Consider the following 25,997-nt stretch of genomic DNA (forward strand, 5'->3'; position numbering starts at 1 on the left):
TCTTTTCTTTTCTTTTCTTTTCTTTTTTTCTTTTTTTTTTTCTTTTCTTCCTCTGCCTCTGCCTCTGCCTCTCCCTCTCCCTCTCCCTCTCCCTCTCCCTCTTCCCCTTCCCCTTCCTCTTCCTCTTCCTCCTCCCTCTCCCTTCTTTCCTTTTTTTACCTTTCCCATTGCCTTTGACATAAGGCATGGCAGTAGGAGGTGTAGCTGCAGCACTTCCACAGCTGGCAGGCAACCTGGTCTCAGCTGTCATCAGATGGCAGAAATTACCACAGCCCCCTGAGGCTGGCACACGATACATAATGGGAGCTGGTGTCCCACCAGGTGCAGCCACATGCACTTCCCTGGTTCCCCCCACTTGCATCTTCCTCCAGTGGCAGGGATATGGGGCAGAAAAAAAAATAACCTCCAACCATTGTAAGACCCCGATTTTCAAAGTTGAATGAGAGTTTGTTATTGGTTTCAAGTTACCAGTTTCAAACATATGGAGGGACTCCCTGCCAAATAAGGTGAAACTTTCATTTGGGGGTGCTGGTGGAAGAAAAGCTATGAGCCAGCAATGTGTGCTTGCAGCCCAGAAAGCCAACTGTATCCTGGGCTGCATCAAGAGCAGTGTGGCCAGCAGGTCGAGGGAGGGGATTCTCCTCCTCTCCTCCGCTCTGGTGAGACCCCACCTGCAGCGCTGTGTCCAGCTCTGGGGCCCCCAAAATAAGAAGGACATGGACATGCTTGAGTGGGTCCAGAGGAGGCCACGAAGATGATCAGGGGGCTGGAGCACCTCCCCTGTGAGGGCAGGCTGAGAGTTGGGGTTGTTCAGCCTGGAGAAGAGAAGGATCCAGGGAGACCTTATAGCGCCTTCCAGTGCTTAAAAGAGCCCTACAGGAAAGATGGGGAGGGAGTTTTATCAGGGAGTGTAGGGATAGGGCAAGGGGTAACAGTTTTAAACTGTCAGAGGGTAGATTTGGATTAGATATAAGGAAGAAATTCTTTCCTGTGTGGGTGGTGAGTCACTGGCACAGGTTGCCCAGAGAAGCTGTGGCTGCCCCCTCCCTGGCAGTGTTCAAGGCCAGGTTGGACGGGGCTTTGAGCAACCTGGTCTGGTGGAAGGTGTCCCTGACCATGGCAGGGGGCTTGGAACTAGACAGTCCTTAAGGTCCCTTCCAACACAAACCATTTCATGATTCTGTGATTCTGTGATTTCTTGCTGCTAAGAGCAGGGCTTGTGACATGGTGGCCGAGTGCACGGAACACCTCAAGACATGGTAAGAACATGCACTGGCAAGCACAGTGGCACCAGGCACTTTGTGTGTCTTCTGCATATGGACAATGGGAAACAGGTTTCAGCTGGTGTCCTGAAATATGAGGCTGAAAAGCTCCCTGTTAAGGGAAGTGAGTGTCCCCACTAAAAAGCAGAAATGTTGCTGTTCTCTTTCTGGGTCTGCCCCAGGTGCTTGGATCAGGCATCTTGTGGAAGGGCAGCAGGGGCTGGCCTCTGCTGCTCCAAGTCAAAACAGGGCTGCTCTTGATGCACAAAGGTGGTCTTTAGTTACCATGGCAGACAGAGGAATCTGTTGTAGTTGTTCATGATCTAAAAAGGTGGCGTGAACTTGTGCCCTGCTATGAGAGTGTTGTCTGTTCTGGTCTGTATTGCTTCTCTAAAACTCTCAACGGTATTTGCTTTTTTGACTTTTGCTGCATGCTGCACCAATATTTTCAAGTATGTTTCAGGTGTCCTTTCTGAATAGCAAGAGTTTATGAAATTAGTTTAATTTTTAAATCAATCATTAAATATATAACTCAGGTTATTTTCATCAGTCATTTTTTAAATCCCATATTGTAGTTTATCCTTTGAATCGATCTTCTAGGTACGGAATTTGCTAGTAATTCTCAACATCAGTCCCAAGCACCTTTTTCTAAAAACAAGTTTTCTACCTCTGAGCCTTGTGGTAATGATTCCTACACTAATGAGAAACTGCATATTTTATTAGCAGCTCAGCTACTTTGCTTTTCTGCTTTTTTTCCCCCCCAGACTTCTTGAATACATGCCATCTGGACTCACTTGCTATTTAAAAAGTGTCTGGGTACCACAGAAGAAGATTTTAAAGGTATACACACCTTTGAAAGGTCTAAATTATGCTCTATAAGTTAACTAGATAACACTTGAAAAAAATAAATGAAACATTAAGGAAACAGGAATTTGTCAGTCAGAAAGTTTTTAATGACCTTTTTATTTTTAGTTTTCTTCTATTTCCTCCTGCTTTTCAAATTCTCACATATTAAATGAAATGTAGCAAGGACCAACAGCAAATTCTTACATTAATAAACTTATTCAGCTTACTGCTGAAGCTTTATTGAACAAAAATGAATTCTAAATGCCTAATAATAGATGTTTACTGCCTTTTCTAGAATTCAAGCCTAGAAGTCTACCTCCGCTCACAAAATAATGTATGTGACAAAAATTTAGTCACGATAGAGAAAAAACATCTCTGAGTTTAGAAAGGACAAATTTTATAGAATCATAGAATTATTTAGGTTGGAAAAGACCTTTAAGATCATCAAATCCAACCATTAACCTAGCACTTCCAAGTCCACCACTAAACCATGTCCCTAAGCACCACATCTACAAATCTTTTAAATATCTCCAGGGATGGTGACTCAACCACTTCCATGGGAAGCCTGTTCCAATGTTTAACCCTTTTGGTGAAGAATTTTTACCTAATATCCAATCTAAACCTCCCCTGGTACAACTTGAGGATGTTTCTTCTCATCCTATTGCTTGTTACCTGGGAGAAGACACTGACACCCGCCTTGCTACAACCTTCTTCCAGGTAGTTGTAGAGAGCATTAAAGTCTTCCCTCAGCCACCTTTTCTCCAGGCTAAGCAACCCTAGTTCTCCCAGCGGCCCTCATAAGGCTTTTCTCTAGACTCTTCACCAGCTTCATTGCTCTTCTTTGGATGTGCTCCAGCACCTCAGTGTCTTTCTTGTTGTGATGGGCCCGAAACTGAACACAGTCTTCAAGGTGCAGCCTCATCAGTACTGAGTGCAGGAGGGCAATCTCTTTCTTAGCCCTGCTGGCAACACTATTTCTGATACAAGCCAAGATACTGTTAGCCTTCTTGGCCACCTGGGCACACTGCTGGCTCCTGTTCAGCCAGTTGTCAACCAGTGCCCCCAGATGATTTTCTGCTGAGCATCTTTCCATCCACTCTTCCCCAAGCCTGTAGTGTTGCATGGGGTTGTTGTGACTCGAGTGCAGGACGTGGGACTTGGCCTTGTCGAACCTGTCCAGATCCACCCTGTCCAGATCCCTCTGTAGAGCCTTCCTACCACAAGCAGGTCAACACTCCTGCCCAACTTGGTGGTGTCTGCAAAATTCCTGGGAATGCACGCGATTCACTTGTCCAGATCATTGATATTAGACAGAAGTGGCTCTAATGCTGAGTGACCTCAGTCACTCAGTCAAAGCTGACTTGTGACCGGCCACCAACTGGATTTAACTCCATTCACCACCACTCTTTGGGTCCAGCCATCCAAACAGTTTTTTACCCAGAAAAGAGTATGCCCATCCAAGGCATGAGCAGCCAGTTTCTCCAGGAGAATGCTGGGGGAAACAGTGTCAAAGACTTTACTGAAGTCTAGGTAAACAACCACAGCCTTTCCCTCATCCACTGAGTGGGTGACCTTGTCGTAGAAGGATATCAGGTTAGTCAAGCAGGACCTGCCTTTCATAAACACATGCTGACTGGGCCTGATCACCTGGTTGTCCTGTATGATCTGTGTGATTGCACTCAAGGTGATCTGTTCCATAACCATCCCTGTCACTGAGGTCAGACTGACAGGCCTGTAGTTCCCCAAATCCTCCTTCCAGCCCTTCTTGTAGATGCTAACCTCCTGTCAACTTGGATCTCCCCAGTTAGCCAGGACTACTGAGGAATGGTTGAAAGTGGCTTGGTGAGCACTTCTGCCAGCTTCCTCAGTACCCTTGGGTGGATCCCATCTGTCCCCATAGACTTGTGCATGTCTAAGCGGTATAGCAAGTCACTAACCATTTCCCTTTGGATTATAAGGGCTGCATTCTGCTTTCCATCCCTGTCATCCAGATAGGGGGCTGGGTACCCAGAGAAAAAATTGTTTTACTTTTAAAGACTGAGGCAAAGAAGGCCTTAAGTACCTCAGGCTTTTACTCATCCTTTGTCACTATGTTTCCCCCTGCATTCAATAAAGGATAGAGATTCTCCTTAGCCCTCCTTCGGTTGCTAATGTATTTATAGAAGCATTGTCTTTTATGGCAGCAGCCAGATTAGGTTCTAGATGGGCTTTGGCCCTTCTGATTTTCTCCCTGCATAACCTTACAACATTGTTGTAGACTTCCTGAGTCACCTGCCCCTTCTTCCAAAGGTCATAAACCTCCCTTTTTTTCCTCAGTTCAAAAAATTATCTAAATGATTTAAGAAATCATTTCTTCATTTCTTGGCACATGAAAACAACATGTTGAAATCCATTTGAGATCAACTGGTACTATTTTTGGCAGGATTAGCCATATGAAGGCAGAGGTTAAAAAGTAGATTATCCCATGACTCTGGACAATGCTATCTGAAAGAACAAGCAGTGCAACTGAATTCCTGACATGGCAGTTTTATATGCATTGCAATTTTCATATAACAAACAATCTGAAGAGGAGAAATTATTAAAAAATATTGTTTATATATATTTATATATGTATATATTATTAATTTAATATATTTTGTAAAAGAACAGTTATAACCATGTTTTTTTAATCTTCTTTTCAGTCCACATCTATGCTCAGATCTCAATTTGTAGATGAATTCTACTTCTAGGCAAGTAAAAAGTCAGAACTCCAGTATAAATGGGAACAGTAAGATTCAGATTTTCATACCCACATCCTACCCTAAACTTCTTGTCTATAGTTGGGGTTTGGTCTTTTTTAGGGAGCTGGATTTTGGATCCAGCATTTCTCATTTGCATAAATTTTTAATAATATTCTGGAGGCTAGTATGATTAAGGTTTATGTATTCAGCAAAATGATCTGAGAAAGATATCTTTTTATTTTAATGGAATAATTTATTATACACTTGCTATTTATATGCAATTGACACTTCAGTTATACCAGTTCTCAGTATTATTTCCTGAGACTCTCATTCTCCTCATGTACACTGAAAGTCAGTGACTATCCTCAGAATTGTAAGTTAATTTTCCAGTACAAGGACTGAGTGGAGCATCACGTGAATAGGTGCCTCCAAAATCTCCAACAAGAACACTTCCACCAGCGACTGTCCAGGAGGTGCTATAATATGATCACTTACATTTCTTTTCATTGTTAGTTAATACCATAAAAATATAAGCTGTCATTTAACTGTCTGAAACAATTTAATATTCCAAAGATTGTATTTGCTGCAGTGAATTTAAAGTAAAAGGTGTGTCCCAGAAAGTACTCCGTATTTTGTGAAAGGGAAATGCAATAATCATTAGGAAGCAAAGAAAAATCAAAACAAAAGTTTGCAAGATATGCACACACTGAAAAGCATGAAACTTCACATGCAATATGTGCAAACTATTCTAACTCTTTTCCTTAAAAATGCTTAGTGTTCGTCCTCCTCTCAAACTCATTAAGCTAATTTCTGTTTAATACTCCTTTAAATCATAGGCGTCTCTCTGTTAGGGTTTCACTGAGCATTCAACTTATATTTTACATCTGCCTTAGCTGGACATACCACTTGCACTGTCTGCAAGAAATGTAATATACCCAGAAGACATGTGTAATTAGCTTGAAGTCAGCAGATGGGACATCCTAGTTCTGAGTCAGAGCATTTATTGACACATCGACTCAGATTGCAGGGATGGCTCTAGTGATGGGAACTGCATCTCTGCAGTGGCCTGGTGCCAGCCCTGCGTGCTACCTGTAGTGGATTTCTGTGATGCACAGAGCTTAAGCTAGCTCACTTCCCCCAGAGGAAAAAGAGTGTTTTCAGAATGTTTCTAAGCTAATGAGGAGTGCAAGTCTTCACTGTACGGCCTAGGTTTTATAAGAAAAAGGGTCATTGGCACAGTGTGATTTAGATGAAGAGTTCTCCAATCTTTGTGGTCATTATTTGGTCAAGACTACACCGTGCAGCAGTTTGAGTATCTGTGTTGTGCTCTCCTCCAATGCTATCACCCTCCTACAACCAAGAAACTTCTACAAGGTTCTTCAAATACAGCCAACAGCTGGATTTCTTTCCCCACACACATTAAGGGTCTAATTAACATGCACAAGCTCCCACACTCCTCTTTGGACATTTGGAGAGCCTGCACTAATAGAGTCCTGGAAGAGTAACCCACTCCTTCACAGAGCTCCTAGAAATCAGAACGGAATAGCCAACTACCTGACAAATCTGAAGAGCACCATCAGCCATCCAGTATTCAAACAATAATGAAATAACCATTGCTTCAGTTGCCCTCAGTCTTTTCCAAGCCAGCTGGCATTGTGCTACAGGGAAATTACACATTCATTTTGATTATTTACTCTCATCTGCACTCTGTATTCCCCACCCTCCTCCTGGATTTAACAATCATTACTGTTAATAAGGGCCAGACCAGTGAGTGCTGAGGGGGCAATCCAAAGGCCAAAAAAGTTAATGGAAGACCTTTACATATTGAATCCAAATCACACTTTCCTACTCAAACAACTTCAGTGAAAGTTATGCACTCAGCTCCCATGTCATTCCAGCAAGAGAAGTGCATGTGTGCATCTGCAGATGTTTTATGGAGAGTGTATGGCTGCAAAACACTACTCAGTGGAGTTTATCAGCATGGGGAGACAATATCACAGGGGAGGTTACTGATAGCTGGTCATCTCAGATTAAGTTTAACTTGCTACCAATTGTGATGGTGATACTTCTGATTCCACAGGTTCCTACAATCAGCAGTTCATTGATGAGCAGTGATACAGATGATAGAAAACTGGAGAGTTTAAAAGTTTCTTAAAGGGTTGGATGACCAGTTCTTTCTAATTTTAATGGGAACTTGGTATCCAAAACCTGTTGTCAAGGGAAATAGATGAGGAGGCCTTAAAAATTGCAGACTTAACACTGGAATAAATAAAAAAATCAAATACAAGAATACAGCAATTTTATTTTTGCATCTGATTTTACAATGCCTGATTGTGTTGGAGACTGGTTAAACAATATGTATAGAGAAAACTGTGGCAAAACCCCACAGTTTAGATCCTGAAATAGATAAATGAAATTTACTCAGCAGATGATCCTTAGCTGAACACAAGCTGCAGGGTAAAACATAAGCTTCAATCAACTCTTGCAAATAATTTGAGCCCAATGCCATAAGTGTCTTAAATTAAATCCCTCTCAACAGGACCCAATCTAAATCATTAAACATATGTCACGTAGAGAGCTATAATCACTAGAAATGTTGTCTACGCAGCATTTAATTTACATAGAAAATGTATTACGTTTGTTAATTTGATCATTTTTCAATGTTCAGTATCTCACAGAAAACATACATAGTTAGAATCAATGCTTGTTTTGTCACCAAGCGAAAAAGCCATGTGAACATAATTCTGTTACCCATTTGCTGTGACATCTATAACTGTGAAAGAAAGCTTTCCTGCCACATAGGAGCATCCCCCTTCTTTTCAAGATCCCTGGTATGATTTATTACTGCCTTTAGAATTTCATAATGGTTTGGGCCAGGCAGGATCATTAGAGGATCCACACCTATCTTCCATCATAAACAGCAGAATTTCATCCCCTTACCTCAAAACTGAGACCAATAACTTCTATATGACTGTGACATGTCTTTCAGAAAAGCACTCAGGGTTGATTTGAATAAATGACAACCTGTCAAGGAGTAGTGTTCTACCTTATGGTCTTTAAAACTGTCTCTGCTTTTTAAATCATACAGCACTCTGTCGAGTGTCTCATCCTTGGGAAAAACCCTCCCTCTGTCTATATGACTGATGTCATATGAAACTTTTGCCAATCTGTGGGCACCCAGGTCTGTAAGGCTTGTGCATCCCCAGGTGGCATGCGCATTTTTGATGTTCCAGGTTTGCGTGTGTCCTGATTCAACTAGGATAGGGTTAGGTTTCCCCAGCAGAGAGAGAGGGGGAAGGGATCTCCAGCCGGGTTATTCATACCATGCTGGCGTCAGGTCCAGGGGCGGAACCTTTTTTTACTTGCTCTTTGGCAGGCTCGGTGGCGGGAACCTGTTTCCGTGACCATTTTGCGGTATTTCTCTGTATATCGTTTGTCTTGTTCACTATTATTGTTGTTTACTGTCGTTATCATTGACACTGTTGTTGTTCAGATTGTTTTATCACACTGTTGTATTAAATTTCATCTTATTTTAACCCGGGGTTTGTGCCTCACTGCCAGCCCGACCAGCTGAGGTTGGGGGACGGGCAACGGCAACGTGCTCTCTGGTCCCGGAAGGGCTTAAACCATTACAGTGTGTTCTGGAAAATAATAACTAGAGACATCTCTATGTTCACTATTATTCCTGCACCAAGTGTACCTTTTAATATCATAATCAACAAGCCTGTCTCTCTTGTTATCTTTAGCGTATGTTGGAAGTAAGTCATCTGGGATGATGAACAGAGGTAGCCCAAGAAACTTCTGTGATACTGAGATCAGAGTCATGCCCAGCAGGCACCAGCATTTTGTAGGCACAAAATAACTAAGCAAAACAGAAAGGGAAGAAAGGATGTGTTAACACAGTAAATCCGAGCAGCCACTTTGCCACATATGCACTACTCAGCAAGTGTTTAAATAGCAGGGTTTCACTGTGATAGCTTATTTCTTGACGTACTGAAACCAAGATGATAATACTAAAGAATGTGCATACAGTGTTAAATACTAATTTTGCTGAATAAAGGGGAAAAAGTTGCATTCACATCAGGGAGACAAGAATCATATACTCAGAGAGAAATAGTCTGCTTCTTCCTACAAGTGCCTGCCTGAATCTGAAGAGTTTATATGCTCATCTTCAAAACAAGGATGATCTTCAGAAGACCTTTTAGTCACCCACTCTTTTATTCCCTGCTTTCCTTGAGCTCTGCTGCACTTCCCTCAGAGGCCTTCTTAAGTGACCTTGGGCATCTGAAAACCTTAGTCCAATATCTCTCTTAGAGCTGCCATTCATGCTTGACATGAACTGATGAAGTTGCTCAGGCAGTTCTGTTTCTCCAGCTTCCACAAACACAAAATGCAACAGCTTCATCAACCTGAAAAAGATCTCTGTCCTCTTGTTATGGCAATCCACCCTGATTTTTTCAAATGGGGAGACATGAGGAACTCAGTTCAAACTCTGGTTTTCAGGGGAAGACAAGCCTTGGTGTCACTTTGAAACACACTTAATATATAACTTCCAAAAAAATCTAAGCCTGTTAAAATGTAGAAAATGTCAAGAAAATTTGAAGTAGCACAATGTGAGTCACTCAGCAATGAAAAAAATCTAGTGTCTCCTGAGCTGAATTTTTAATTTTATTTTGAAATTTAAGTTTTTCTTTCCTAAATTATGGAATAATGGAATTTACTAATGTTATTTGATAAAGTATGGAATTATTTAATTGATTTGAAGCCATAATTTATGCACTGTAATAACTACTAGGGATTACAGTTTCTTCTTCATGGCAATGTTATTTATGGACTTTTGATCAAAATTTCTGATAATGAAGCTATGAGGCTAAAAAAACCCGCATACCAGCTATAACTAGTAGCATTAGTTTTTATATTAAAAATCTGAGGAATGATTTAGTAACTCAGTTATTCACTTCCTGGAGCCCAGATATGCTGTATCCAGTTTTTTAGAGAATTGTCTTTTTCTTTCTTTAATTTGTTTCTTATTCATTTAATGTTACACAACAGTTTTAAAATATTTGTAAAATTTTCTTGCCTTTTTTTTTTTAAAATACATATATAACTTTCCTATCAATATGATAATTACAACTAAGTATAACTATAATATAACTGTAATATCTATAATAACTAACATCCCTAACTAGCATTAATAATTCCTGTTGAAGCTGTTCCCACTGAAGCTGTCTTGAGTGTTTTGCCATGAGGAAATGGAGTATGTAATGCCATAGCACATCCTATAAGAATTTTTCTTGCAAAATTTTTGTGTGATCCATGGCACAGAGAAGTCAGTGGAAAGACTTGGCCTTCAATCACTTTGATTGCCTGTAACAGGTAAGGCTAGATCAGGAAAAAAAAAAATAAATAAAAGGAAGAAAATAGTCCTGCAGAGAGAGAATGTTGGATAAAGCAACTAAAGAGAGGATCTAAAGTCTCAAAGTATATTTTCAGTGCATCATGGTTTTAATTGTGCAATTAAATTGTGCACAACTGCTAACGTACTCATTGCATGCAACAAACAAATCTTTTCAAGAATGTAAAATTTGCATACATATGACATCTTTGTACAGGAAATGGATAATGGCCAGTGCACTTTGCACATCTTCATGTTGTTTCAACCAAATTGCTGCTACTGAAATCTTTCCTAATGCAAGAACAGACTACCTAGGCTTTGTGGTAAAAATCCAAGGATCATCCTGTAGAGTCATGCTACCATAATTTCATTTGCAGCCAAATACAAACTAGGATACATTTTGAATTTTCATGTAACACTTGCTGATATGTAAGGATATATGTAATTTGAGGGGGTTTATTTGGTTTTAAGAATTTTATGAGTCTTTCACACACCCCATTCAGACACATCACATCTGTTGCTTGTAGCTCTTAGAACACAGAAAAAAAGCGCTGTCTGCAAAAACACTCTGGAGAAGAAACAAAGAAGAATAATAGATATAACTACTATAGGCTTTTCTATTCTGTTTTATACTGAATTCATCCATGAGAATTGGGTAGTAAATCCCAGCATGGAAATGCCTCAGAGTATGACTGCTGGTGAAACACATTTCTATGTACGCACCAGTACGAATGTTAAACATTTCATGTTTGGGTTTCATCTGGCTCAGGTATCCTGAAATTTGCCTACACATCATGAAGGTGGCTTACCTAAAAGATACCACTTTTACAGGTTTTGTGAGTGATTCGAGTGGGAGCCCCTTGAGTTCCCAGATTCACGTACAAATGAAAAGTTTGGTTCCAAAGAACCTCTAGGGATATTCAGCACTAAGAAAAGTGATACAACCTGGACAGTTCCCCCAAAGCATGAATTTCTGGAGTTAAGGCTTTTACATCCCTTTAATTTAGACCCCATTATGCATAGGAATTTCAACACTATATGCTTCTTCATCAGACAGTTTAACACTGCTGAGAAGTCTTGGTTTCCTCTGTGCATTCTAAGTATTTTCAGATCAGTGTTGCTAGAATATGGTGGGTTTTTTTTAAATATACATTTTTTTTTTTTTGCGGGGGGGGGCGGGGCTGGGGGGAAAGCATTTCAAGAAAACAGTGTTCCTATAGAACAGTGTTCCTATAGTTGTTTGGGTTCCCATTCCAAATTTCTATTGAAGTTGTATAATTTAACACTTCATGTAAAGTTGTGATTAAGTGCAGATGCATTCTGTTTACACTTGTTACTTTAACATTTGCAAATGTAGATGCGAATAAGATATTTTTCAGAGACAAATGGGCCTCAGTAGATTGAGGAATAGAAATGTTCCAGATTGATAATTACCAAGAAAGCTTTAAATTGCAAGCACCTCAACTAAGTGTATTTTCAAGAGCCAACCATCATTATTATAAAGAAATATAGCAGCTCAAAGTGCAGGTGCTGATTAAACATTACTTGTAAGAGTGGATCAGTTGCAAAATCTGCCACCTCCACCCTTAAAAGCATTATCCTAGATGAGCCTACTTAGACATTATACTTTCCAAAACTGAAAATGTATCCTGGTATTTTGTTTTAAAGCACCTGCTATGCTGAGGCTGCAATATAAATAATGCCTTGTTTAGAAAAATGTCAGCTCATTTTCTGTGTGTTCCTTTTTGATACTCAGACAATTAAGGATGAAACTACACTGATGCGATGGAATAAAATATATTTCTATAAAGTTGAAAGAATAATAGGTGAATCCTGAGCAAAACTCCCATCCCAATGGTGTTCTTGGATTTTCGGGAGAATCAAAGCAATTGATCCAGTGGGAAACCTGGTAACATTTGGTTTTATATCCTTCCTCTATACCTCTAAAAGGTGCAAGGGAGTGGGGGGATTTATTTATTTTAATGAAAATCAGTTAAATCACTTATGTCTTTTTTAAGTTTCTGTTTTTAAACTTCAGGTTTATATTTCCTTAATTACATACTTGACACAGTCTGAGTGTCTTGTGGCACTCTTGCCTGTATTTTGTTATTCTTTCTAGAAGTCTGCGAGTCTCTCTGTCACGTTGCAACAGGCTCAGCTGTGCACAAGAGCAGGAAAAAGAGGCTTGGGAAAATCTTCCACTAGGTTAGCTACAGCATGAACACACTCTATTCACAGAGAGGCTATGCGGGGTGCCAGTTCTTAGCTTTTTTTTTTTTTTCAGAGAAGCTAAAAGGCTTCTTCCACAGAATAATCTTGTCCTAATAGACATGTTACATAGTTCTCCTGTAAGCCAAGACAAGCTCAGCAAGCAATATGTCAAGCTGACTATGTTTTATTAATGCATGTCTTCTGGGTTCTGAGTATCCACCTTTATGTAATACCTGTAATACATAGCTGATGCTCTCCTTTGCTGAGATGTTACAAGAAATGCCATCATTTCAGTCTTCTGAGGACTGAAGCACACTTGGCTCAATGGCCTTTTTCAGCAACTGCCATATTTAAATGGCTGTTGGGCCAAACTCAGTTTGCATCTAAATGAAGCTGAGCAGGCCTGAGAAGAAGAAAGGCAGGCAGTCTGGGGCTGCACTTTTGGGAAGGTGCAAGTGAAAGTGAAAAACGATGCTGAGGGAGGAGAAGCATCATAACAAGAGAAGCAGAAGTAGCATCTTCCCTACACTGATCCCCTTCCTCTGTGCTCTGCTGGCGGTCTGCATCTTCTGGTGTGAACAGCAGAGGAAGGTGTCAAGAAGTTCAAAGTGTTGTCTCTGGTGCACTTTTTGAAGCCGGATCAGGAAGATTTCCGATTCAGTTGCTCAGTGTTAAGAGTATGGGACATGTTGCTTCATGCAGGAGAGAGGCATTGGAAGACCACACAGGTCCTGGGCTCAAATTTGTCACTAAAATGTTTATTGTGCTCTCACAGAAACAGATCCATACTGTCACCATTTCAATGACAAAGTTGTTTGGGGTATAGGCTGACATTTCCCAGTGAGGCTGGAGGGTGGGGGCAGTTATCTCAGGCCACTGTCGTAGCCCCTGGTTATTGGCTGCCCTGTGCTACATAAGTCTCTCATATTGCTATAAGAAACAAACAAAAAAAGGTATGAGAGATTTCATTTTCCTCTCTGATGAGAAGGGTAAAGACACCAGAACTGAAGCAGATTTCTTGTTCTCTGGCTAGTCCTACCCCACTGACTGCATTTACTGCCTGTACCAGGGGGGCAGAAGCCACAGCCATGTGCTGAGACTTCAGCAGGATTAGTGATGAAGCTCCAGCCACCATGGAAGAAGGAAATGTGATGACAGTCACGGGTAAAGTCCTCTACATTTTAGCTCAATGTTTTTAAGCCTTTCCTCCAGAGTGAGAGGACAAACTTCAGAGTCAGAGGAATCTACCATAAACAATTGTTGCATATTAGAAGGAAAGCAAAGTCAAAATTCACTATTCCTCCATGCACAGTGTGTGACAGGAAAAGCTAATGTTATCTTTTTATCCTTAATGTTTAAACTCTTGATTGGTGTACTATTTCTTTCATATTTAAAAACGCAGAGTGTCTGTAGAAATTTGTAAATGAAGATGCCTGCTGTAACTTGCTAGCGGTGGGCTTCTTGACATCCCTCATGTCAGTAATTTCTGGATAGATAGGTAGCACTGCCTTTAGACGAATTGTAACAGCTGGATTTCAGAAAGAAAAAGAGTGACTGACTAAAGCTAGAGTTTAAAATGTACCCCCTACCAACTTTAACCTCCCTCCACCACCGTCTCCTTTCTGGAAAGGATGTACTTTAGGATAGTCTATGATCTGAGTTTATCTATGCTTTTTCAGGATAAGCTTGGATTTCTTCAGCTTTGATAAAGAGCTTATGTTCCTAAGCATCTTACAGATAATAGTGCTTAATGGGCACTCATGAAAAGAAAGAGTATATGATTTTTAAAGATATAACCCTGATGTTATACATAAAAATACCGTTTGCTGAATAACACTCATTTCAAAGTATAGTCTAGGATATTGAAATGTCTTTCTATTTCTGTCTATCAGCTTGAGAAAAATGGCTAATCTTGAAGTAGTTTAATTGCACAGTCAAACTCACAATTGCTTTATAGTAAGGCTATATTCTCACCCCTCAGGATTGGTCTCCAGAGTAACCTTTTCAGGACTTCAGTCAAATGAATCTATATGTCTTTCTACGGGTCATATGCTGTCATGGTGCAGAAAAAAAAAAAAAAAAAAAAGTAAAATGGCTGCACATACTGTATTGATTGCTACTTTCTGGAAAGTGTTACCTTGTATCCACCGAAAAAGAAGGTGGTAAAGCACTTTTTGCACAGATAAACCTCCTGTTTTAACCAGGTGCCTACATAAGATCAGGTGGGAAAGCCCCTCTGAATTCAGTTTTTGTTGCTATCCTTTTAGTTAGGGCCTCTATTGCTCTCTTTGGTTCAAGATTTCCACAAATATAAGGTACTATTACTTTGTATCTGCAACAAATCTTACTACATTTTTTAAGCAATCTAATACTTTTGAGATGGAACCAGATAAAATCAGGAAATAAAGCTTCCAGCAGGTTCTGCAGCTGAATGCCATCAGCCTTTTAGTCTTTATTCAACCAGCTTTATTTCTATTCTTCTCATCTACTTTTTATTTCTGTGGAATTCTTTTCCCCTTCCTTTATTACTTAGTAGAAACATTGAGGTTTTTTCTGTGATTGTTCCTTCCTCTCCACTTTCATGTTGCTTTTCCATCCTTTTCCATTTTCAGAAGCAGCTTGTAGTCTAGCACGTGGTCAGCAATTAATATGTCAAGATGTCTGGATGTCTCAGAGGGAAACCCCCCTGACTCAGGCAGTTATGTATGAAGGCTCTGAAAGATTTAAAAAGACACCAGAAATTAAGTTTCTTTTCCAGTGGGACTACTTAAACTGTTACAACATGGTGGGAGAAATGCTAAGCCATTAGAGAATTGATCAAAACCTATTGAAATCTGTAGAAACATCTATCTCCTTCAGTAAAGTCTTATTTCTTCTGAACAAAATTATGGGGAGGTAAGTTTAAAAGGCTGTTACTTTGTTGTTGGGAGCTTTAAAAAAAAAGGGAATGAAACCACTGTTTCTGCAGAGTCTGGGAGCGTTTTTGCCACAGAAGTTGCAAAGCAGGAGGATTACAGCAAAAGACGCGGGGCCATGAATGGATCCAGTCACATAGCTGCAGCCAGTACATGGTTAACACACTTATTCACTGAGATATATCATTAACTAAAAGAATGGCCTTAATACTTTATACTTCTAACTATCCTTATGAGCATTTTGGCAGTGCTCATACTGAGCCAACACGTTCACCTGAAGCACTTAGCACAGGAGCTGCATTGGGCAAGGGTTTCCTTGCTGCATCTCATGCCCACACTGCCCTGTTCCCCTGGGTTACTGAGGAGCTCTGAAGAGAGCAGCTGCATTCATAGCACACATACTGATTAAAACGTGGTTCTGTTGAAGGAGGAGTCTTGATCTGCCATATACTTTTGGAAAGAACGGGCACACAAGCCATGCTCTGGAAAGCAGGCCAGATCATATGCGCAGACAGAGGGAAAATGGGGTGCCAAAAATCTGTGTATGCTGCTTTAGACAGTGCCCTGCTCCTAGGGAAAACATCTCACACAAAATCTAACACTGGTCTCTGCAAGTCTCATCTGCCTAACTCTAGTTCCAAAAAGAGAAGGGAAACAATTCTTATTCTCTCTCCTTGCTGCATGACCAGAAGTAACATCTGATAGGATCCAATGTTGCATGTGTAACTGGGTAATTAGAATCAATTTTCTCCCTCTCCTGTTATTGCCTTGTTTGAAACGAATGCTGCAATGCATGGGTACTAGTTTGCCCAAGTAGGTATGGTGATCTAGGAGGAAGAACAGCAAACAATATAAATAACATCCATTATCCTTCATTTTCAGTACCTCCTTACTAGCCTGTGCATCAAGTGAAAACAACAAAATAAAGGCAACATGGAAATAGTTTTAAAATTTCTGTTAAATAGAGTTTGCACCTCTAAAATGATCATTCTGGATAGAAACTAAAATAATAGTTTCTGGCTAGTGCTGTTTTTAAAAAAAAAAAAAAAAAAAAAAAAAAGAAATAGTTCATTACTTAGAAATTCTACAGCATAAATCATGCCGATTGAGCCTTTGGGAAATATTTCCAAACTCACAAGCTCAACTCAAATAAATCCCATTAGAAAAAGCCTATCTTTGTATCTTAATAAGCTCAACTTTTTATATATGTACATACACGCATACATATTTTTATCACTCTGCTTTCCACAGGAATAAAGCATCGCTGAATGCAGTACCTTGCTAGAATGCAGATAATTATAAAACTCCATCCCTGGTTCTCATAGAGAAGGTTATGGATAGAGACGTGCTTTAACATTTTTTATGTGCTTCCCCTGTTTTGTACTCTTCATTTCAATCTTTAACTAGGCCTTGTTTGCTGTGAGTTATGTATTCAGACCTGGTATAAGGGGTTGCAGCTCTTCCACAATCACAGAACCTGTCTGCATGAAGGCTGAAACCAAAATGTGATTTCTGCCAGTTTCATCATCGTGTAGTTAAGCACTAACCATGTTGCATGAAAGTAACAGAAAGGCTGAATCACCGTGAGAGTTCAGTCTAAATCAAACAAATTCTAAATCAGACTGCAAAGCCTGACAAACCATACCTCACCTCTTGTTAAAGCTAAGAGCAAAATCTTCACAGAAGCAACTGGGATACAATCACGTCCTAAAGATGTGCCCAGAAGTGGATTTCAGATGTGTGGTTTTGAACCTAAGAGATACTCAATTTATCAAATATTCCGTGACCTTTCTACAAACAAATTTAATATTCAAAAGCCCTCCTCATATTTGCTGAATTTGACACTTGAGTTGCACTCCCTTCCATCTTTCTTTGTTGGGTTTCAGGTCATGAACCCATCCCAGGTTTTAGCTTCCCAGTCCTACTATTCAGGCATGGAAAGGAAAATGTAACCATCACCCCAACCCCCCAAAGCCAGCCTGCTCCAAATTATTCTGTTTGGTTGCAAATTTCTTGCAATCTGGAGAAGCTTGCAATCTGCAGAGACAGCAGAGGAAACGAACGCAGAGATGGGGATAACAGAGGCAGGAAGTCCAGGTGAGCACCAGAGCGAGATGTTTGCCTTTCTAAACTCACCATGTCACCATTTATTTTGGATTAGGATGGATGAAAACAATGAAGGTAGAATGTTGAAAGAGCAAGAGTATGGGCTCTGAGTTTTGTTTGAAGTGCATCCTAAAAGGGGATGCTCACAGACAGATGATGAATTACAGAGGGAAAATGATCCAGACCCAGGATCAGGCATAGGCAATGAAATGACAGTGACATTTGGCAGGGTATAGCAATGAGGAATAAAATCGAAGGCATGCTGGACAGGAACCAGGCTGGCTGAATGCAAAGATGCTGAATGCCGAGGTAAGGGCAGGGGCTTGAAAAAGAGCAGAAATAGACTGAAACAGAGCACAATGTATGGAAAGTTTCCAAAACAGCTTTTGAACAGATTGAAGAGGAAGTGATGGCAGGAAAGTCGCTCAAGCTCTCAGTTTCACTGTCTGTAAAATGAGGATGATAATAGCTGCCTAACTCAGAGGTCTCTATTGCAAGGCTAAACTCACTCGTGCAAAGAATGATAATGTGTTCAGTTTGCATTCTGTGAGCCAAATGCGAAACCCGTGCATCTAATTCCAAGAAAACCTAGGGGAGCAAACCCACTTTGGTCTGTATTTGTAAATGTAAAATGCAATTACTGTTTGTTATAGGACTGATGATTCTTCCTGAGAAACGTTTTTTTTAAATTTTTTTGTTTGTTTGTTTTGTTTTTTAATACATACAAGCACATAACAGTAGTTTTTAGGTCATGTATAAATTAGAAGTAATAGCCAATTTCTGGACTAATTTTACACAGTAAGTGAGCTAACTTTAAAAAGAGATACTGTTAAACTCTGCTAAAGGTAAGCATCTAAGTAACAACTCGTTTGATTATTCTCTTTTGGTAAGATGAATGCCAAGACTTAGCTCTGTAATGAATGCAGTTGCACTGACTGGCTCTCACACAGACTCCTGGTGGCACAGGAATGTCCTCTGGTCAGAGACATAGAGAGAAAAAAATGTTTGGGGGGGATTTCCAGTAGTGAGTGCTTTCATTTTATGTGGCATACTCTTTAACTCTGTAAGTGGACATTATCTGAGAAAAAAATCTTCGTAAAACTGTTTTGCTCTGCCCTGTTCCTCTTTGGGCTTAACAGGTCTACCGCTACCACTCTGCCAGCCGCACTGAGCTCCAGAGGTGCATGTGAGTCCATAGGCATCCCGGCAGCAGAGAGGTGTGAGTCCATATCTATATCAACAGAGAACGAGGGCAAACTGCATGCTAATTTGGCTTTACGAATCTCCTACATTTACTTGGCATCAGCAACAGCTTCTCTTCCAGGAAACCAGTGGCACATAGCTGCACAGTCATTAGGACTTTAACTTTCATTTCTCTTCAGTGACTGACAGGTGTGTTTTAATGAGGTCTTATGGACCTCTATGTGTACAGAAGGTGCTGTGGAAAGTAGGGTAGGCTTCTCAAAGCATAAATCCCTCCAAGAGATAAATGTTCAGACGTTTCTGGAAATCCTGCTAGAGAATCACCTGCGTGTCCTGACACTGGATTTTCTTGGAAAGCCTTGGAGAGCCTTTGGCTCAAAGCTTCGGGTATGGAGCCATGACATCCAGTGGGCCTCATGCTTCCACATTGCTTATTCAGTGTGTCATCCTGTGCAATGAACACCTCCCCAGGGGGAGGGACTATGAAACTAGGATATCCTTCAATCAAGAAAAGGAAACCTGGACATAAACCTTGTAGAAGTAAAATTTTATCCTTAACTCTAGAGAGCTGTAACCCACAGAAAGTCCTCTTTTTGTCTAGTAGAGGGAAAAATACCTGTATCTTTATGAGTAAACCCCTGATTGTTAATCTTAGCTATATTTTGCCTCTACCATCCTTCTTAGTCTGTATGTCTTAATATTTCAAACATTTTTTACTGCATGTTGCCTGTTTGTTTCCAAACAACATTCTTTTGAAGTCTAGTACCTGATTAAGAACGTAAACAACATACGACTTTCCATTTTTTTAACACCTCCTGTTTCTCACTTTAATTTCTGTCAGAATATCAAAATACTTGCTGTTGGTATTAATATGGATACTCCTGAAGTCATATGCCTATATGAATAGCTGAGCTATTGTCTTTAAATTGTTGGGACTGCTGGATGTAGGAAAGAGATGGTGTGCTGGGGAATGAAAATCTGTCAGCAAATAAAAATCCCATCAGTATATCTTTTAAATTTCATTGTATATGGCAGCTTGATTTATGGTCCTTGAATACTGTATCTAGTATTCAGCAACAGTTTTCTCTGTTTTAACAGTACAAGCAAATGACTTCCCTACACTGCCAGCATTTTCCACTGGTCAAAAAGTGGAGAGAATTATGTAAGTAATAAGGAATATTATTAAAAATGTTTGGAGAACAGTTAAATAGCTGATACACAGTGGACTCCCAATGTGAAAGGGAGGTTGACTGCTGGTCCAGAGTGTAAGCATGGACATGGACCTGCCATAGAGCTGCCTCACACAGCCACCAGTGATCTGGAGAGGCTTTTAACAAATTCATCCACTGAGATATTGAACACGAGAATGTTCCAGAGCAAGATCTGCATCTGAAAATAACTGCTTTTTTTGGCATGTCTCTGGTGACCACTGGGTCTCAGGCTGGCTTAAGAGCAGAACATGTTTTTTGTTTTTACATTTTCTTTAGGTGTCAGAAGGAAATACAGATCACCTTCAAAAAACATAGTATTTTCACACCTCTGTTTTGCAGGCTATTAGTCCTGTCTTTCTCTGTAAGCCTACCTCCATTCCATCCAGCTTTCTGTAGTATTTTAATAGGAAATAGAAAATAACAAAAAAAAACCCCATACAATAAGATGCTGTTCTTATGTTTGCTATGGAATAGGTAAGGAAAATCTCTCTGCAAGCAGAATATAGCTTTTAAAAATATTTTTAAAAATTAACATTTTACTTAGTAAGCATCAAAGAGATACTACTGACTGAAATAACAGAAATTCTTTCAGCTCTACTCAGGCAATTCTATGTATACATGGCTAAAAAAAAAGATACTACGCCCACCGTATTGGGACTGAAATATGTTAGTGACATATTTTGCATTGAGGAAACCTGACCAGGGGGGACAGGTCAATAACTGCCAATTTTTAGCTGTTGCTGTTTATAACTGGTTTTAAAACAGGGACAGAGAACTTTTCCAGTTACAAGCCACTGAGCTCCGCCTTGTCTTGAAGCGAAATGTTGAGACCCATTGAGAGGTATGGAAATTGATTAATCCATGACCTTTTCTAAAACTCTCTCAGTCCATGATGACCTCTTTAAATGGAAACATTTGCTTGTTCAGAAGGACTGGAGCTGTTTTTTCAGGTGTGCCTACCAAGATGTGCTTTTATATTTTTGACATTTTACTTACATTTTTTTTTTTATCTTCAGAGGATGAATGGGGCTGATGCTTTGTCATAGATGTCAGTTTGACTTGCATCCCTCATTCTTCTCTGCAGAGCAGTCATTCATGTGGCTCAGCCCTCATTTCTGTCAAAGCAATGTTAGCCAAGTAGTCATTTTCCTCTTACCTTCCACAGACAAATTCAAAGTAGGGGAAAATTTAGCTTTTTTCTTCATCCTCACAGACATCACTTTATAAAGTAAATGCTGAAAATGAAAGGTTTCTTCACACATATGCGCTGGAGCAGGTTTATGGGTTAAGTGAGCCTGAATGCTGAGTTGTCTCACTGGTGTGCTCACATGTGGCTGGCGGAGAGTTAGTCCCTTTGTTCAATATGATCAGGTAAACTACATCTGGCATTGCTCCTCAGCTGTGTCTGGTGAGACAACCTCTGGAAGCTGTTGGCATCCATGTGAAACAGAGCAGCCCTTATAGCTTTAGCACTTGCCTGGTTTTGGGTAGGCAGCTCCCTGCTGACTCAGGCAGCTGATCCTGCTGATCGCGGGGGCAGACATAGCGCCTGTGCAGAAGAAAGGTCATGTCTGCCACTGATCAGGACTAAGCAGCCTTTGGTTGGCCAAAGCTCCTGCAACATAATCACTATCTATCTGAGTAATTGGGGAGGAGGGAAGGGACATGAAAGGGAGGACTCAAAAATTTAAGCTGTCCCATCTATGTGTTACCAGCAGCCTACCTTGAAAGCCACTGCTTGTTTTCATGCTTAACAGTAATGGCCTCATTTCTGGAGAATCATTTGTATCTTGAGTTAACATTGATTTTTTTTTCCCTTCCCTTGTAGAATCCTGTGGTTAATTTGGTTTTAAAATGTTGTACAGTAATTACATTATTTAAATGAATCATCTGACAAACTGGTTCTTCATCAAACTTGTCACTCACTCTGCTATTTCTCTTTTAACCTGGACCTTACCATAAATTCTAAGCTTGACTGTAAGTCATCAGCAGAACATGGGAGAAGAGAAACTATTTACTAAATTGCTAGATTTCATTAAGGATACATGGATGAAAACACAACAGCACAGAACAGCCAGATTTTTTTTTTGCTGGCTTGTTTATGATGCAAATCTATAGACTGATTCAAATCTTTTTTACACATATAGGTCCCAACAGAAAAATCAAGCTTGAATCAGTTTAAACTTTTCAAAATGCAAATATCCCAGACTTCACTCATAGTAAGCAACAATTTCCTCCATAAACTGTCTTGTGGACTTTGTTCATGGGCAGCATGGCACTGCTCTTTGTGCTTATTTTAGGGTTTAATTGAGAGAATATGAAAAAAATTTACTGACTTAGAAGAATTACTTCTGTGGTCTCAAAACTTCCCTATCTGGGTGGGGTGGAGTGGGGGTGTGGGGAGGCACTAGATTTCAGAGACTCTAAATGGCACTCTATTCATCATCTCCAGTTCAGCTAAACTAAATTTCCTGCATAAAATTATGGACCTCTTGTCTTTCTGACCCATTCTTACACCAGACCTTTCCAGAGTATCCCACCAGCAAATTGAAGCATGTAACTGAAGTTGTCTGTACGTTTTTTGCTGCTGTGTCAACATGTACAAAAGGAACATGGAAAATATGTTGGATACCAACATACTGGTTGTACAGCTGACTTTCAGAGAGACCTGTCTGAATATATTTGACATGTATGTGACAATGCATATGCAGCTTTGATTAGTTTGTCTAGGAAACACATCCATACACTTTCACTCTTTGCATCACTCCTCCTTTCCCTCCACTCCGTCCCTCTGCCCAGTGAGCTTCTATTCTTTTTTAAAAGAGACCAAGCAAAAATTCTGCAAAATTCTGTTAATGAAGTCTAAATAGTTCATGGATATACATCAATTAAAATTAATCTCCATTTAATAGATAACTGATAAGAGGTCTGGAAAAAGTTCTAGTCCTAAAATGCAAAAGTGCTTGTGTATGTATAAGTATGAAGGTTACCTCAAGGGTGGTTGAAAGAAGTTGGTTTAGTTTAAAAAAAAAAAAAAGTAATACAAACACAATACAAGCACAAACACAAGTGTAAGCACAGCACAATATTAGTTTCCAAGATGGAGAAGATTTTTTGCTAAGATCAAATTGAAAAAGACCCGTCCTATTGGAAGTGGAGAGAGATGGTAGTCACCCTGTCTTAACAGAAAGTTATCTCAGGCTATCCATTATACTCAGTGGTTTCCACCTTGCCTTATGAAACAAAGTTCTGCTGATTGTAGTAGGGATTCAGGTAAAACACTACAGTGCTGGTCCAAGCCCAAGCTGGCATTATAGCTAACTGAAAATGCTTGTCTTCCTCAGGTGAAAGGAAGAAAAGGAAATTTTATTTAACAAGAAAAGTAGTAAACTTGTTGGTATCATCACTGGAAAATCCTGCTGACTCTCAGTTTTCCCTGTGAGGTTTTACATTTGATTCCAAAACCAGCATTTACACTTTTCTCTCCATCTATTTCTGTGTGTCACAGTCTCCTGTAATCATTTGTATGTTTTATGATGGAGGGGAAAAAAAAATCAGTAAGTCTTTAAGGTTCTAATACATGCATATAGTAAATGAGAAATACAGTGAACAAGAAAATTGCTTAAGTTGGCAAAATTGCTTAAGTCATATTAAGGTATTGTTATATATGGGTTTGAGAGATAATATAATGTTGTGTATTTAAGAGTAGCTAGAGATTACATTGCCAATTTGGGATTGATAGTCTCCAGTCTTTCCATTGTTGAGTTGAAATTCAAAACAGGTTTTAATTCCACTGTGTTCCCATTTCCTGATTGTCAGCTAATGACTGCACTATTCCTACACTGGTGACATCAAAATTGCAAGAGATTGCAGCGCATTAGCTGAATGCATTCTGATGCTCAGAAAATAAGCAATGTCTAGGGCTCAAATTTCACACAGGGAAATGAGAAATACGTAACTGAAAAATCCAAAGTATTCTCTAGTGACTTGCACTAAATGAGTAAATTATACTTGCAAAATCAAGTACTGAAGCTGGAGATTGCTGTTTAAAGGAGCTATTTTTTTTCAAATTAGCTGTGTTTGTTATGCATTCATCAAATCCCAGTGCTCCTAGACAGCCTGAATGTGTTGTTGGCATAATAAATTCTCTAGAGGCTAGAGGGAGTAGACATTCTAGTATAAGTGGGACAGCCTGTTGGCTTGAAACGTAGCCACCTTCTCCATCTCAGAGTATATGCCAAAGCAGTCAGAACGCTTCCAAAATTTGCATTGGTTATTTACAGGTCCTCTTCTGGAAACTTGCTTCCAGGTTAAAGAAAAGCTCAGATTCACCTCATTTGTTTTTAAAAGGAGCAAGAAGTATATACAATTTCAGTCTCAAAGGTAGAAAATAAGTTCTGACAAATTGACCAGAACTCAAAGAGCAGTTGCCCAACTGGGATTGCACAGAATGGGTTGGTCCACGTCTTTGTTCAAATAGTTCAAAATAGATGTTGGAAGAAGAATCTAGAGGAATGATAGGCAGTTGAGAGCAATTGTGCTAGATCCAGCACTGTCCTTGGAAGGAGACTTTTAAACCAATGTCGTCAAGGTACTGATTGACACTACACCACTGGAGACATCACTGAACACTGACACAGAGGTGAAATCTTCCGTGGGAGCAGCATATGGATCAGTTATGTTCTGTATCAACAAGTTCAGTTCTTTGAAAAACTAAAAATACTCACCTCTCCCTGAGCAAACAGAAATGACCAACGCTGCCTGCGTTTTATAAAAGACTAGAGCCCTACTAAGACACCAACCTCAAGTGGAAGCTTGCAGTCCATTTCTACTCATACTCCTAAGTCACTTCTAACTGTGGATCTTCTATTGCCAAGATTTGCAGAAACACTCAGAAAACATCTCCAACACATCCAAGTTTCATCTCTAAATGTAGATTAGATTAGAGCAGGAGGAACAAGACCTATGAATATCACTAGTTTCATTAGTCATGAAGTCAACTGAAGTTTTCACAAGCATTTAAAAATTTTATTTTGAGAGGCCTGAAAATAAACATGCATCATCTTTCACAGATGTTTGTCTAAGCAACATTCATAATATTGAGTTAACCTACAGTGACACTGTAGATAAAAAAAAATGATCCAATATGCTCTTGCTGTGGTGCTTTTAACAGCACTTTTAACTGCTTTGTTTTATGAATGCTCAGATTAATATTGCTCATAATTTATTTTTCTCTTTTTATGTACAGTGATGAAAAGGTGACTAATACTTCTCATTTATCTCTTTCAACAGGAGGGATATTTGAAACTGTGGAAAATGAACCTGTTAATACTGAAGAATTGGCTTTCAAGTTTGCAGTCACCAACATTAATAGAAACAGAACACTGATGCCTAATACCACATTAACCTATGACATCCAGAGAATTAACCTTTTTGATAGTTTTGAAGCCTCAAGAAGAGGTAATTATCTAAATTACTGTGTCAGTAACATACATGTCTATACCAACTTCATCTCCTTTTTTGCTGCAATTGTAACATATATATGAACAATAATATAAAATTTATCTTTCAAAGTTATTTGAACTAAGAATGAAGCTGGACTTGGACTTGTCATCTAGTTTCTGATAAAACACCTACATACTGTCTGCATGCTAAGAACCCCAGATGGAAGGTGGCAAGTCCAACCCATTTTTCTTTCCAAAAAATAGATTTGCCACCTGGAATTCTGCAGAATATGATCACGGACTAACAGGGAGCACAGTGGGATGTCACAACCCATAATTAGCACACATACACAGATATTCATTATTTATAACAAATTATTTCTATTGTATTTTAAAGAACAGAGGCCAGTAGTCTCCCTGTTCTGAAATATTAATGCTTCAGAGGGTTAGAAAAGGAAATAAATTTCTCTGTTATAAACAACTACAGGAATTGGAGTGGACAAATTTGGAATTTTTTTACCGATTTTTTTATTTTTCTCAGAGGGAAAATTATGGTTCAATTTACTTGCAGACCAAAACAGAAAGGGAATAAAAATCACAACTCTTCTTAAGCATAGTGTATTTCTTCACCTCTAGGAGGCAACCTTGAAGTTTGCTAAAATTTTATACACAGCAATCTAGTTT

At 39.6% G+C, this 25,997-nt stretch overlaps 1 protein-coding gene across 4 annotated transcripts in view; it reads left to right on the forward strand.

Annotated features, from left to right (window-relative positions):
• GRIK1 (glutamate ionotropic receptor kainate type subunit 1) overlaps positions 1 to 25,997 on the forward strand; it is a 159,743-nt gene that overhangs the window by 56,424 nt on the left and 77,322 nt on the right. For 3 of the 4 annotated variants that reach the window (XM_026857964.1, XM_026857956.1, XM_026857972.1), the window contains exon 2: positions 25,162 to 25,329. In XM_026857964.1, coding sequence (XP_026713765.1) covers positions 25,162 to 25,329 — 168 coding nt within the window. Of the gene's footprint in view, positions 1 to 17,403; positions 17,447 to 25,161; positions 25,330 to 25,997 lie in introns of those variants that run through there. The other variant, XM_026857981.1, reaches the window with a different exon arrangement.

This window comes from Athene cunicularia (genome assembly GCF_003259725.1).
Source record: "Athene cunicularia isolate RWA chromosome 1 unlocalized genomic scaffold, athCun1 chr1_part1, whole genome shotgun sequence".
NCBI classification, from domain to species: domain Eukaryota; kingdom Metazoa; phylum Chordata; class Aves; order Strigiformes; family Strigidae; genus Athene; species Athene cunicularia.